This window comes from Hermetia illucens, chromosome 4, assembly GCF_905115235.1.
Source record: "Hermetia illucens chromosome 4, iHerIll2.2.curated.20191125, whole genome shotgun sequence".
NCBI classification, from domain to species: Eukaryota; Metazoa; Arthropoda; class Insecta; order Diptera; family Stratiomyidae; genus Hermetia; species Hermetia illucens.
The window spans coordinates 173,018,932-173,032,682 of record NC_051852.1 but is presented as its reverse complement, the minus strand read 5'-3'; the positions used below and the strand labels follow the sequence as shown (position 1 = coordinate 173,032,682).

The 13,751-nt window shown below is 38.8% G+C and overlaps 2 protein-coding genes across 10 annotated transcripts; one reads left to right on the top strand and one right to left on the bottom strand.

Annotated features, from left to right (window-relative positions):
* The first annotated feature begins 47 nt into the window (after nt 1–47).
* LOC119655268 (NADH dehydrogenase [ubiquinone] 1 alpha subcomplex assembly factor 2) lies at nt 48–870 on the top strand. Its single transcript, XM_038061081.1, has 2 exons — nt 48–536; nt 591–870. Exons 1-2 carry the CDS (start codon nt 292–294, stop codon nt 793–795), a joined length of 450 nt encoding a protein of 149 aa, XP_037917009.1. The 5' UTR covers nt 48–291; the 3' UTR covers nt 796–870.
* A 1,551-nt stretch (nt 871–2,421) lies between these two features.
* LOC119655266 (poly(U)-binding-splicing factor half pint) lies at nt 2,422–7,542 on the bottom strand. Of its 9 annotated transcripts, XM_038061075.1 has the most exons (10): nt 7,355–7,541; nt 6,911–7,010; nt 6,487–6,515; nt 4,703–5,177; nt 4,412–4,647; nt 4,284–4,360; nt 3,833–4,046; nt 3,481–3,770; nt 3,135–3,414; nt 2,422–3,080 (listed from the first exon to the last, which is right to left on the bottom strand). In XM_038061075.1, the coding sequence occupies exons 5-10, from the start codon at nt 4,466–4,468 to the stop codon at nt 2,475–2,477; spliced, it is 1,524 nt and encodes a 507-aa protein (XP_037917003.1). In that variant the 5' UTR covers nt 4,469–4,647; nt 4,703–5,177; nt 6,487–6,515; nt 6,911–7,010; nt 7,355–7,541; the 3' UTR covers nt 2,422–2,474. The 9 variants fall into 9 exon arrangements, with proteins under 9 accessions (XP_037917003.1, XP_037916998.1, XP_037917000.1 ...); XM_038061070.1 differs by lacking the exons at nt 4,703–5,177; nt 6,487–6,515 and having other exon boundaries at nt 2,422–2,927; nt 2,988–3,080; nt 7,355–7,542; XM_038061072.1 differs by having other exon boundaries at nt 4,703–6,524.
* Nucleotides 7,543–13,751: the final 6,209 nt, after the last annotated feature.

The following is a 13,751-nucleotide window of genomic DNA, read 5'->3' as shown; positions in this document are numbered from 1 at the left end:
TCCCAAACATTGGTTGTTAAGATTAAATTATCGGTGCACTAAATTGTGCCAAAGACAAGGGGGATTTGATATTCTCTGGTCCAAAAGTGGTGGCGCCTATATAAGTAGAATCTCACGCACTGCTATCAGCGACTCTCCCATTAGGCAAACTCGACCACACTTGGCTAAATATGACGTCGTTTCTGAATGACATTTTGCCCTAAAGCGCAGAAATCATATGTTAGCTTGTGTTTACATTCGGATTACCCGTCATTTTCTGTCCTCGTATTTAGTTAATTGTCCTGCCTCACCATGCAAAAGCCTCCACAACGTGATATTATCAAAATTATCTTCCAAAATTTTATCAACTCTCTGAAACCCCGGCAAATTCGAGGCAATTATATTGGGGAAGATTATTTTGGTAATAAGTATTATGAAATACCGGCGAACCCGTCAATTGGGAAACGGAAGCCTTCGCGCTGGTTCGAACCCGCTGAAAAGAATGCTTTTGATCAAGAGCTCACAGCTGAATGGGAGGCGTGGTTACGTGGACGCAGGTAATAAAAGCGGTATTAGTGTTTCATTTGAACATTTTTCGACCTAATTTGCAGGAACGATCCACCTACTCGCGAGGAATTAGTCCGAAATTTACAGATCATAGAAATGAAAAAACGAAACGCTGCTGAATTAGAACAGAAGTACGGGAAACCAAGCGGCCAGGAAGAGCTGCCAAGGGAGCAAAAAGGATTGGCATCTTTTCCTCAATATGAAGAATATGAGAAAATTCCAGGAAAGGATCCAAAAATTAAATCATAACAATCAAACTATCCTGTAGAGATTGTAATTTAATTCACTTGAGCAACAATGGATGAATAAAGTAGTATAAACAAGGGCCAATGTTTTCCTTCTTACCCAGATCGTAGAAAGTAAAACTAGTTCCGAGTTAGGAGAAATCGACCCCCCGCCTCCCCCCGTCGGCCTCATCGGAAATTGGGGAGAGAAAGTGCAAGGATACAGCACGGTTGGCAGCGCTGCTGTGCATCAATCATTTATTTAAAGGTTTTTATTTGCAGTGAATCCTCAAGCAATACAATTATTTCATAGAATAAACTCAAGGGAGGTTTCCTAGCAAACTTCCCAAATTTGCAAGGAACCTATTATTAACATTCTTTGAACAGATATTGCAACTGCTTTGAAGCCCCCATTCCATGTAGAAGCACAATAGGTTTCTCCCCTCCACTACAGAATCTTGCCATTCACTGTTCGCCTGCATTCATAAAATGTGTTGGCTTGAATATAATTTGAACGGTGTTAGGTGCAACAAACAGGATTAATTTGTGTAATTGTTAAGAAATGGATCCTACCTTACAATCTGCTTATAAGCAATTCAATGGCTTGACTGCATGCATATGTAGGGGTCGAACTTTCATTTCTTAAAAGTTATGGCAATTCAAAGTTGAGAAATTTCACATTTACAGTGTTTAAAAACCGCCTCTACTTCCATTTCGCGTTTAAAGTATGCAAGGTCGGCCCATCATTTATAACCACCGCAGCCACTGTGGCAAAACGTGAAATTCAAAGTGTGATTAAAACTGGAATATAGTTATAACATGGAGCCAACATTTTTTCTTTTATGTAAGATGCAGGCAATGACAGATTTTTCTTTAAAAACCTGACGATACATTTTTCGTCAAACGGCAACAACAGCTTTTCGATGAATTTCAATTGTTTCTTATATTTGATGGCACATGCAATCATTTTAGGTGAACAGGAAAGAAGACTTTTAATATTTTACACTCTTTGTGAAAGCTTGCTTCTCGGGAGAACGATGCGGACCACGTCCCATTTTTTCAAACAATTAGATTTTATTTCTTCTATTATCAAATACGATCAAACTTCATACGAATATTTCAGTCTATGAAAGGAAGAACAGTAGTAAAGCCTGTCAGCAAACTCCAAACTGCTATTATTTTTCCCATGCTGAATGGTTGCTTCTTAACAGAAATTAATATCAACAAAAGGTCTGTTATAGTGAGCTGCTGCAAATTTAGCAACCGCCAAATTCATAAAAAGTTGAATGCAGGAGGCGAAGATGTTGCGTTGGAATAGTGACGTGACACATTTTGATCACATCCGAAATGAAGATATCTGCGATCGTTATGGAGTTGCACCAATTGTGGAAAAATTGCGAGTGAGGTGTCTTCGATGGTATGGTCACTTGCAAAGATTTGTCTGAACATCGCAGTCGATGGTAAAAGGCCGAAGGGCAGGCCGAAGCAACGGTGGCTTGATACACTAGATGGGGATTTAAAGGCCTCGAGATTGCACCCAGATAGGCGCTTGTGAATGGGACAAACGCTGAAGAAAAAGAATAAGAAATGGAATAATTGCCAGATTTTGTGTTCACGAACCCTTAAAAAGGAAAAGTAATTTCACGCTTAATTATTTTTTACATGAGCATTTTAATAACTATATCAATGATTTTTGTACATATTTCAGCCGGATAAGTCACCGTGGTCAAATAAAGCTTGGTCGTATAATTCAGCAATTACCCGTCGGCCTCCAAAAAATCGTCCATGTAAAGCTTCGCGGCCCCTTTCCGCTTCTGCAGCTGTTGAAAATTCAACGAATATTTTTACTATGACATCAGCATCGTCATCTTCCTCATTTTCTGATTGTTTCTCCTTGTAGATGATTACCCGTTCCACAGTTCCAAATTTTGCACATTCGTCTTGGATCTCTTCTTGTAATGTTTCATCCACGTCCTCTGGACCCACCATATTGCGCAGAATAATTACTTTCGATTCTTGCGGTCGCATTAATCGTTGCATAACTAAATGGCGGGCGCTCTGACCCTTTATAGACATACTTTCCTGTTGTTGAAGCGTTTGCGGTTCTCCTTCTTCGAGAAGTTTCTTTTGAAGTTCTTCTTGTTGCTTTTCATGCGCCTTTTTTAGAATATCCTCAGGATTATTCGCTGTTTGATTTATAGAGGCTGTAACATTTACCGCTACTCCTGCGGGAGTCACTGTTATAGGTGCAGCTGCCGTTACTCCAATCGCGCTTTGTGTACCCAGAACCGGCGTAATTATTTGGGGCGGCTGTAAAAATCGAATTTTATTATCTTTTTTCGCTGTTCAAACAGTATTTTTTACGTTTAATATCGGTGTCACCGCTGGGACGGCTATTCCTGAAGCTTGTAGTGTCGCTGGAACAAGTGGTGTTGCCCCAACTGACGGAAGAACTTTCGCGATTGATGGTATTCCTAGCGTTGGAGCTGCGGCAGAAAGACCCAAAACTGCATTACTAGCAACTGCATCCATTGCTTGAATCTTTGCTGTTGCTGCAGCAGCTGCTACTGCCGCCGCCGTAGGCATTGAGGAATTTGTCGTGGGGCCCATCAGAGCGTTCGGTGGTGTAATAGCACGACCGACCCTATTTGAAAAACAATATTTCTTTACATTGCTGTTTTAATGTTTGACTATTTCGGTTGAAAATTACCTCAGTAGTTGGCCACCTAAATCGAATAAATTCATACTGGCAATAGCTTCGTCCATTGCTTGTTTGTTCGCGTATTCGATGAAACCATACCCTTTATGTGTATGCAGTGATGTACCTTGTGCCAACTTACAATACAAAATCGGTCCAAATGCTTCAAACACACTTTTGATATCCTCTTCTGTCAGGTCTGGATGTATGGATGAGACATATATTCTGTTGTAATTTTTCGCTTCTTCTTGTATCTCATCGATAACTTGCTGAGCTTGGGGCATGTTGCTTGGTCGACCCACCTATTGACGAAAACATTTTGATTACAACGAAAATTCGGAATATTTGTGGCACTTTTCTGTACTTTGATATTTCTGCCGCCCATAAGAGCTCCATTCATTTGTTCTAGGGCCAATTGAGCACCTTCCGGGATCTCGTACTCAACGAAAGCAAACCCCTTGTGTTTCTGCGTAATAGGATCCCATGACATATTGATCGATTTTATTGGACCGAAAGGGAGAAAAGCTGCTCGAATAGTGTCTTCTTTTAACTCGAATGATATGCTGCCAACATACACTCTGAAAACATCAATACCGTTTTTTAATAATTTTCTTTTTTTAAAGAAGGCCGTAAGTGGTAACTTAATATTTAGGTTCAAGTATAATCAGATCTTATCAGCTAATGTAGGCACATATTATGGAGCCTGATGACGTACTTTAAATCGTAACTTCCATTAGGACTCAACACATTTCGCTATATATTTTCTGCATCATTTTAATAAAACAGACAAATTTGAGAAATCAATTGAAGCTTACCTGCACATCAATGCTAAGGCCTGTTGACGTTGAACTTGTGTTCTCTGACTTGCCAATTGCTGAAAACGATTTATCGCCTATGAATATTAAATACGGAAAACCAACTCCTTCAAAACATTTAAGCTAACCTGTTGTTGATGTGCCAATGTTTGTTTCATCAGCACCATTTTAATGCTTTGCTCCATCGCATACTTCTTTGCTTTGTTTACTGTATCGTATTGTTCAGAAGTCAGTTTTGGTAATGCTCCACCCAATAGTCCCAAGAGAACGGAACGTGTTCCTGGCCCGAATTTCACATCGCTTGTCTGCGTTAAATCATAGATAGGTGTCGACAAAAAAGGTATCTTCGGTTGCCAAGTCGAGCCTAAAACAAACCCTCGTTCAGTATATTTTATTCTCATTAGAAGGAAAAAGCCTACAACAGTCAGCGTAACAAGATTGAAATTACATAATTGCTATATTTGATCATATTAGAGCAGATAGTGAAGTTCCGTCGAGTTAATAACTTTGGTTGGTGGCAACTTCAGTTGTTCACTGCCTTCAACATTTATCCCATGAGACGAGAGGGAATGATGAAAACGGATTTCATAGGAGATTATTGTGAATTCTGGCGAAATATGTTTAGATTTGTGAGATTTCGAATTGCTTTAGTATTTCGTCTAATGAAATTTAAAAAATCTGCCTCAAGTTTCCGAAATGGAATTCGATAAATCAAACAGCGAACTGTGCGGAGGGGGATGCAAAAATTTCGATTACCATCTCTACTTCATCCCCAGACAGAATCCAATAGAGAAATTTGTGTGTTTAACGGACGATGGTGGAGGAGAGCGTGAATGGCAAGTATTTGACCGGTCAGCCGATCGATTAGCCAACCAAAATTACCAACCTCATTCTCTGTAAAAAAAGATAAAAACAAAAAGAACGATTAGTCTTTATCATATCCTTAAATGTCACGAAGTCCTTCTATTCGCAAACGTCGAGGATTATGTCGCTCGTGCGTTTTGGAGTCACTGTTTTAGCCCAGCCCGCTCTCGATTTTAGTTGATTGAAATTTTTGACATATTTTTCGTTTTGTAAAGAAATGAAAGAAAGAAGAAAAAATAACATGATTAGGTAAAAATCATTTGGCAAAATCTCGATTCTACAAGGATGTTATTGTTCTCTTACGCGAGTTTTCTCACTGGGAAGAATTTGGGGAGTTATAAAGACGTTTCGATTGACTGACTTGAGATTGACCTGATAACACGGTCTCTGAAAGTAAGAGAACACAATGCTTGCGAGCAACAATATTAATCATCTTTATTTCCGTGGAATTCAATGAACCCTGGCGAGAAGGGATTGTAAATGAGAAAAAAGTTTTAAAGTAATCCGTCGCCAAACTGGCTTCTACTGTAAGCGATGAAATGATTTACTACCCCTCCTTTCCGGGCCTCCTTCGATTGCGCATATTTGTCTCGCCAACTACTTCACTTCAAATGATCAAAATTGAAGACAATGTTGTCACTAAGACCCGCCCATCGTTTGCCAAAGGGGAACCTCAACCATGTTCTACTTTTTCCATCTAAATATTTCTCTACCATGTCTACTTTACAAATCTGAAATGATAACCAGAATAGAAAGAAAAAAAAACACAATCATTGTAAAGACAGGAAACCAATCCAAACGTTATGTTTGACCACTGATGATGATCAGGTTGCTGCAAGTTCAATAGTTGGAAACGTAAATCTGAACGTTTTCAAGGAAACGACGCAAGCCCTGGCTTTCAAAGAAAAACAACGCACCGAACCATAGCCATTGACATTTGAGGGCAGGAACAATTTTCCTCCCTCCCTTTCCCATGTGTTAATGCATGCGCAGTTTCATCTTTTAGACTTAAAACAAAAAGAAAAGAAAAAAATCTGTTGGTTCTACCAGCCGTCGCGGGTTAGATGCTTTTCTTGTAGATACTTGCATTTCAGAAGAGAAAAAAGAAAAGAGATTTAAATTTAGTTCTGCTTAAAATCTAATTCCAATAATAGATGAAAATATGTTTTCCTTTATATTCGGATTAGAAATGATTTTGTTCTGTTTGTTCTTTTCATTTTTGGCATGTAAGTTTGAATATTTCATTTCTCACGCACGCGTGCGTTACTTTCTACTACACACAGAACAGTAGGTGCACACCTTTACGGTTATATCGCTCTCGCATTAATCTGTGTCTCACCTGACTATTTGACATCACACATCAAGCGTCTGCAATAACTCAAGCAGAACAAAACCGCGAAATTAGTCAAAATAGATTTTGCTCTCAATAATAATAACTTATTAAGAAAATAAAAACGATATAAATCAAAATCACAGTAATAAAGTGCAATATGAACCACGAAAACAAATCCCTAAAAAAGGCTGTCTTCCTTAAATTACAAAATCGCAAAGCTGCAGTTATTTGTTAATGTGATTCCCTATTGTAACTTAGTCAAAAGTAATTGAAGCCCGATTACAATTAGGTTCATTTCTGCAGATACTTATATACTAAACTTGCACATGTAAATTGGAAAGTAAGAACAGTTACAATTATCTACTGTAGAATCTGTGCAACTGATCCAGAAGGTAGGTTCAAGCCTACACACTTTTAAGGCTTAGGTTACCTGATTCCGATCGGGTTCGTTTTTTAGGTGATCCGTCCATATTCATAGGTTCTTCACTGGGGGGAGCCGACTTTAAATCTGAATTAGTTTCACTTCCACCCTGGAAACAGAGAAGAATATTAGATAGCAAACCAGAATGCTCATTAAAAATGCTATAAATTATTTGCCCTCTTAACTCTGAAGGATGTTGCAGAAGATACCATTTTTTCATCAACAAGTTCAACACTATAGACGTTGGCAGATCCTGCAGTTTCAAATGAGAGCAATGGCATCTCTGAATAGTTCTTTATAGGTAATCAGGTTATATTTTTTCTTTTTATGGGTCTAGCAGCACCAGGACATCCGTACGGTTGTCCGCAACTTTTCTCTCGTCGGCAGCCATTAAAGATCCGTACCATCGGCGCGGGGCGAGGTATATTAACGTTAAAAACTATTGTTTCTTACCATCTCCGATAATCCGTTCATAATACACGAACACAAAAACACTATACTGGAATTCACTTCCTAGCCAATGCAACAAATATTTAAGAAGAAATTTTATGGAACGACAGTCACTTTACTCTGCCACTTGACGGAACGATGACCAAACGCAAAAAATCGATTCTCCTCCCCACGCTTCAAACATCTTGTAAAATTCACGCTTGCCAACTGAAATACAAATTATCATTATTAATGCTGTTGGCGAGTTTAAAGACAACTACGAATACAGACATTTCGGAATGTAATGTAGATTCTTTTCTGAAATTTACAATCCAAAATGCCTATGACTATATTTCAGTTTAAAGCGGTTATAACGCTTTTGGTATTCGATAAATATTGCCTAGTAGGCAATTGTACCGCATTGAAATTCCTTTTTAAATTGGAAACGCTCTGGTTTAGGTTATCTCATTACCTGTACGTGTCGTCATATTTCCTTGCATTACTACCTGCACAAACAGCTTATAATACTGAAATAAAATTAGAATATACAGTCAACCAATTCAAAAGTTGGACAGTTACTGCAATACATGTTGATGTCAAATATCTCGGAAGTTAGCTTATATTTTTAAATAACCTGTTGGAGAAAAAACAATACATTTGAAAATACAATTTCTACCTTTGTTATAATTTGATTAGTTTTATTTCAAACAGAAAAATATTGATAAAACAATAAAACAAAAAGATGAGTGTTCTGAACAGCAAAAAGAAAACTTGATGATGAATTTATGATAACAATTGAGTAAATTAATATTTTGTGTGGTGACCATTCACTTTTGAAATTGCGAAAAATCTTCTTTTCATTGATCCTTTAAGTTTTTCGGTAATTTCTGCAGGAAAAGACTTTCAGATATCCTTTATGTGATTCTTCAAGTCCTTTTTGGCTTTTACCTCTCTTTTGCGTAGCTCTTTTTCGACGTTTGTCCGCAAGATTCCTAACAGATTTAGATCCCATTCCCATTCTGATATCTGCACAAATAAAATGAATAATAGTATATTACCATGTCTTTTAAATTTACCAGAAAACCCCCCTTATGTTCATCCCAGAAGTACGAAATTTGCGAATATAGGCGATAATATAGGGCATAGTTCTGAAAAGTTTGAAAGTAATCCGATTACTAACTTGGATTACTTTCAAACTAGAATTTAACAAAGTTATACAAGGGCAAAGTTCTGCATTTCAGGTAAATTTATGACCCCGTAAGAGGTGTTTAACGTCGTCATCATCATATAAAATGAACTTATATGAAAAGCGGGGAGCATGGGGACGTTTTATTTCCCCTTTGTTGGCTTTTTGTAGTTATTTGCATATCAGTGTCAATCACTAGAGGTAGACATGAGTATGTATATGTATGCGCTAAATAACGCTTGCGGGTAGTAATTAATATAATAAACATGTGTGTTCTGGTTACCAGCGGTTTTTAATTTACCTTCATAACATACATATATGCGTTTGTAGGCGGAGTAAAGTGTAAATACATGGAGATGCGTTATATCAATTGCTACACATGTATATATATATGTATGTGTCGTCATTCGGTAATAGCCAATGTTTTATCATGATAAATAGGGCAAGTTTAATAGCTTGATTTACCAAAAAATCTGTATTAAAAATAGTTTGATAAGGTACTAGGAAAAATAGGATGACAAGACACTAGGAACATTAAAGGAGTGGATCCAGGGAAGCGCAAATAAGAGATATTAACAGTGCTTTTTCTAACATTAGGGGTCATGTGAGTGAAAAGGCAGACGGTAACAAGTACCATGGGGGTGAAAGATTTGGAACACGCAATGAGGGTGACGAGCGTTTAATTGATTTTGCTAACACTCACGACCTTGTATAATACTTGTCAATACATGGTTTATCAAACGATTGTCTTATTTTGCTACATTTTATACTAGGATGAATAAAATGCAAATCAACTATATCCTCATTAGATGCAGGGATTTTATAAACATCGGCCGTTAATTGCTGTCTTGCGAACAAAGCCACCGATAAGACAACATGACTGATGTCTTGGCCTGCCGCGTATTATACAGTGGCGTCATCAACAGAAGCATTTCCTTCTCTACATTGCACTTCTGACTCTAGAAAAAGCATTTGACCACGTACGACATGAATTCATCTGGAATATTCTGCGACAACACGTAGTGCCACAGAAGCTTGCGCGCTGGATTAATCTGCTCTACCACGATCCGAAAAGGGAAGTTCAAAGTGAAGCGAGTTTATCAAAACTGCTTCATGCCTCTTCATCAAAGAAGCGCCCTCTCACCAGTCCTCTTTGTTCTTGTCATGGACATTGTCACACCTTCCGTACAACGTCCAACGCCCTACACACCAGAGGGAAAAATCTGAACAAAATCAGGCGGCTGCCACTATATCATGCCTAGGCTCGGAAATACCCTCCGTATCGATTCCTGTTCAAATAAAGTTAATAATAGTACATTACCATAATTTTTGGTAATTGACAGGAAAGCCCCCTGAAGTTCACCCTAGAATCACGAAATTGCAGCAATGTGGGCTATAGTATAGAACATGATCCTGCCAAATTTGGTGAAAATCGCACTATTATTGACAAAGTTATACTATGAATGTCAATATCACTTGAAAGTGGATATTTTCGCATAATATTATATATGCATATATTCCGTGCTACATACTAATGGGACAAATGCACACTCAAATCTCTTTATAAAAGAAATACACAAAACCTTTCATACCGGAAGCGTCAAGCTTCTGGGTTCCCGACTTGTTTATTGATTTCTGCAGCTTCAGTTTTCGCAGGAAGGCATGCGATTAGTTTGCTAGAAAACTACTTTGCCCCTTCGACAGGATCTCCTTACTAACATTAGAGTCATATCGTCATATCGTCGATAATTTGAAGTGGCACATATTTTTCCCAAAGTGATTTTCGTCACACTGCCCATCGCCTTAATTTATTCGTCCCTATCAAGAATCGCCCCTAATTACCTACTATCAAACGATAAACACTACTGAATCGCTCTACGATACTCACTCGTGTATCCTCCTTACATTTTAATTTTGTCGATCTTCTTCTACCTATCGCTTTGCTTTGTTCGAAGTAATTATTAATATAACTCTTGGCTCCATTTATCCATCCCTTCGGATGCCTTCCACTTCTTACGACGCAAGCTATAATTCCCTGTTATGTATCTTCCTCTACTCCAATCATACTACTAACTTGATTTTATAACTTGGCGAATCATCGCTCTCAACTAAGTAAGCGAGTTGCTAGATTCTTTGCCACCTGTTGCTACCTCTATCCTGAAAGGTGTCCTGCTCTTTTTACCAATCACTTCCCGCCTCTTCACACTTTCTATCTGCAGGCTAATCACCTCTCGAATAGTCATCTCCTCCGGCTCTGCACTGCCCTGCTAAGGGTGCTTACCCTGCCTAGAAATTTCTTCATGCTGTTTCGTACCTTCTGGCATGGCCTTCTTTTGCAATTACTCTTTCCCGCATGGTTTCGTCACCGTGGTCTATTGATTCTCGCTAGTTTCGTTCCTGCTGTTTATTCGTCTCCTGTCTGCTCACTTTTTGTGATTTTCGAATATCCTTCCTCGTGCAATTTCTCGAATGTTGTCCTCCATCGGCTTTGGCATTTCATTGTCGTTCTCATGCGGCATTATGTCTGTTCACTTCTTGATACATTGGCTTTTTATCCTAATTTTCTCTTGCAGGCTTGTTATTTCTTTCATAAGCTTTTCATTTTGTTATCTTATAAATTCTGCTTGTTGCTTTGTAGGTTCTTCTTGTTGCTTTCTAGATTCTTTTTATTGCTTTTGTATATTAGGCATAACTTGCAGCAGAATTGTCAAATCGCCTTATATACCTCGACGCTCATCCTCCCGAGACAAAGAGGGAAATCTGATTTCTGAAAGAATGGGCATATTGGAGGTGTGGGTTGAGTTGATGAACGGCTCAACAACTAGAATATCGGCGAGTTAGAGGTCTCGCCAACTGAAAACGACGGACAAATACTGCCACCTCGAAGTATAGAGGAAACGGTCCGTGCAATTCATCGGCTTAAAAATCATAAGTCGCCAGAAACCAATGGAATTAGAACCGAATCGGTTAAATATGCAGGAGCCCCGACTACATCAAGCGGTTCATCAACTTATGCTCAATGTGTGGAACAGTGAATCATTGCATGACGATTACAATGAGGCATTATCTGTCCTACACAGAAAAAGGGAGATATCACACAGTGCAGCAATTGTAGAGGTATCACGTTGCTGAGTACCATCTGTAAGATATTCTCCGCTATCTTGCTAGGCTGGATAGCCCCATACGCCCAGAACATCATTGGCCCATACCAAAAAGTCTTCACTCCAGGCAAATCAGCAATAGATCAGATTTGCTCTCTGTGGCAAGCGATGGAAAAACTGTTGGAATATGGACACCAGTTGCACCATCTATTCATCGACTTTAAAGCTGCGCTGATGAAATCCGCGCACAGTAATTGGCAGCCAATAGAGCCTAATTTAGCTTACAAAAACTGTTCCGCTTGAAACGTCTCACCATAGGGTCAAAGCTCTTACTGTACACAACAATGGTCTTGTTTTGCTTGGAGACTTTGGTTGAAGAAAGAAAAATTGCGGACTCTTGGCCACGTTCGAGAGAAGAATCCTCCGAAGAATTTTTGGTCCGCCCCTGTGAGGATGGAAGAATGAGGATGATAAAGCCGGGAAAGTCTATAAGGGCAGCATCTATAGTAGAAAAAGAAGACGAGGCAGATCTTGCCTGAGATCGAACGATGGTGTAGGCCAGGATGCCAGACTGCTTTTAGGGATATCGAATTGGTGGACCTCGACGCAAAACCGGAATATCTGGAGTTCAGTATTAAGGCAGGCCTAGACCGAATACCGATTGTTGCGCCGTTGATGATGATGATGATGATTGCACTTTCTCTCTCGATAGACGATATAGGCTCATATTGAAATTCGCATTCCTCAACGTTACAACTGTGCGACTCCAAAGCTTCACGAAGACTTTTCTGTAATTCTACACTATTCCCCCCGCGGAACATTCCAGAAAAGCATGCGAATACTTTGTTAGAAAACTACTTGGCCCGCCCAGGATCTCCTTACTGACATTAGAGGCTAATTGTCATACTTACGATTTAAATTGTAGTCACATATTTTTCCCAAAGTAATTTTCATCACAGTACAATAAGCATAACAAAGCAAGCTCAGAAACTAGCGTAAAACACTTTGAATAGAACTAAAGAATTCGACGATCTTAGAAAACGCGCATAGACTTGTAATGACTTGTGCGATTGTGAGATAGCCAAAAAACCATCCCCGTTGATCAATATCAATCGCAAGGGGAGAGCAATCTCAAAAACCTAAAAAAAAATGGCGAAATTCACCGTGAAGGGTCGCCAGCAAATGCATGCATGTACTGAAGCGTCCCGTCAATGTGCACCTCCACACCTCTGTGCTAGCCAGGCTCGAGAATATGGGTGGCAGTCCTTTTGGCATTTTAATCTTTTACATGTTATTCATAAAGTTTTCGCGTGTACTTAAAGCGTTGTGTCCTTCTTCAATGCACTATAAATTCAACAATCTACTGAAGGAACGCATAACTGGTGCCCGAAATGCGCAATATATCCCGTTGTAGAAAGTACTAAATTTATTCCCTTTGATAACAAAAAGAAACATTGACGGACATAATATTTAGCACTATGTGGTGGTCCTGAAAATATCGATATTTGCAAATAAAAGAAATATGTTAGCGAAAGTAAACTACGTTTTTTGTTTCTTTATTTATTTAATCGTTACAAGCAGCGCGAACATATATTCTTCCTTTACAATCATTAATTCGTTATTAAGTACAGGTACAGGTATGTATGCATGCTCCTCTTTTGCTGACATAGGTAAAGGTAAATACACTTCAGTTAATTGCATTGGTAATGTTCTGGACCTCACAAATCATAACGCCCCAGAGTTTAAGTGACGTGACCTATGAGAGATAAAGTTTCGCTCTGTGAACTATGTACTTATGAAGAAGTTACAATCTGAGCTGTTTGTTGTGGGAGATATTCGAGCGCAATACCCAGTCTCTTCGCAACAATGATTAAATGCACGATTTTTTCAAGACTGATTTTACCACAATCATGAGCTCTAAGGGAGTCAGTACTGCTCTCTGTTTCACTAATTTGACTCTTAATCGTAATTAATTCAGGATTTAATGTTTTTCAAGCAAAAGTGATGTATATGACTGATTTCAAAATTTGCAAATAATTGAATCGAATGGCTCATTATCATTCTCACTCTACCATCGTACAAAAGTCTGACTGCCCGGAAGTCCGATATACATACAATTATTTCCAGAGCTTAC

Excerpts from the sequence above, each read along its gene's own strand:
- LOC119655268 (XM_038061081.1), top strand. The coding sequence starts at position 292 with ATGCAAAAGCCTCCACAACGTGATATTATCAAAATTATCTTCCAAAAT. Across the intron at positions 537-590 it reads GCGTGGTTACGTGGACGCAG|GAACGATCCACCTACTCGCG; the intron begins GTAATAAAAGCG and ends CCTAATTTGCAG.
- LOC119655266 (XM_038061068.1), bottom strand. The coding sequence starts at position 7,375 with ATGAACGGATTATCGGAGATG. Across the intron at positions 4,648-6,910 it reads ACGAACCCGATCGGAATCAG|GCTCGACTTGGCAACCGAAG; the intron begins GTAACCTAAGCC and ends GGTTTGTTTTAG. Across the intron at positions 3,415-3,480 it reads TTAGGTGGCCAACTACTGAG|GGTCGGTCGTGCTATTACAC; the intron begins GTAATTTTCAAC and ends TTTTTCAAATAG.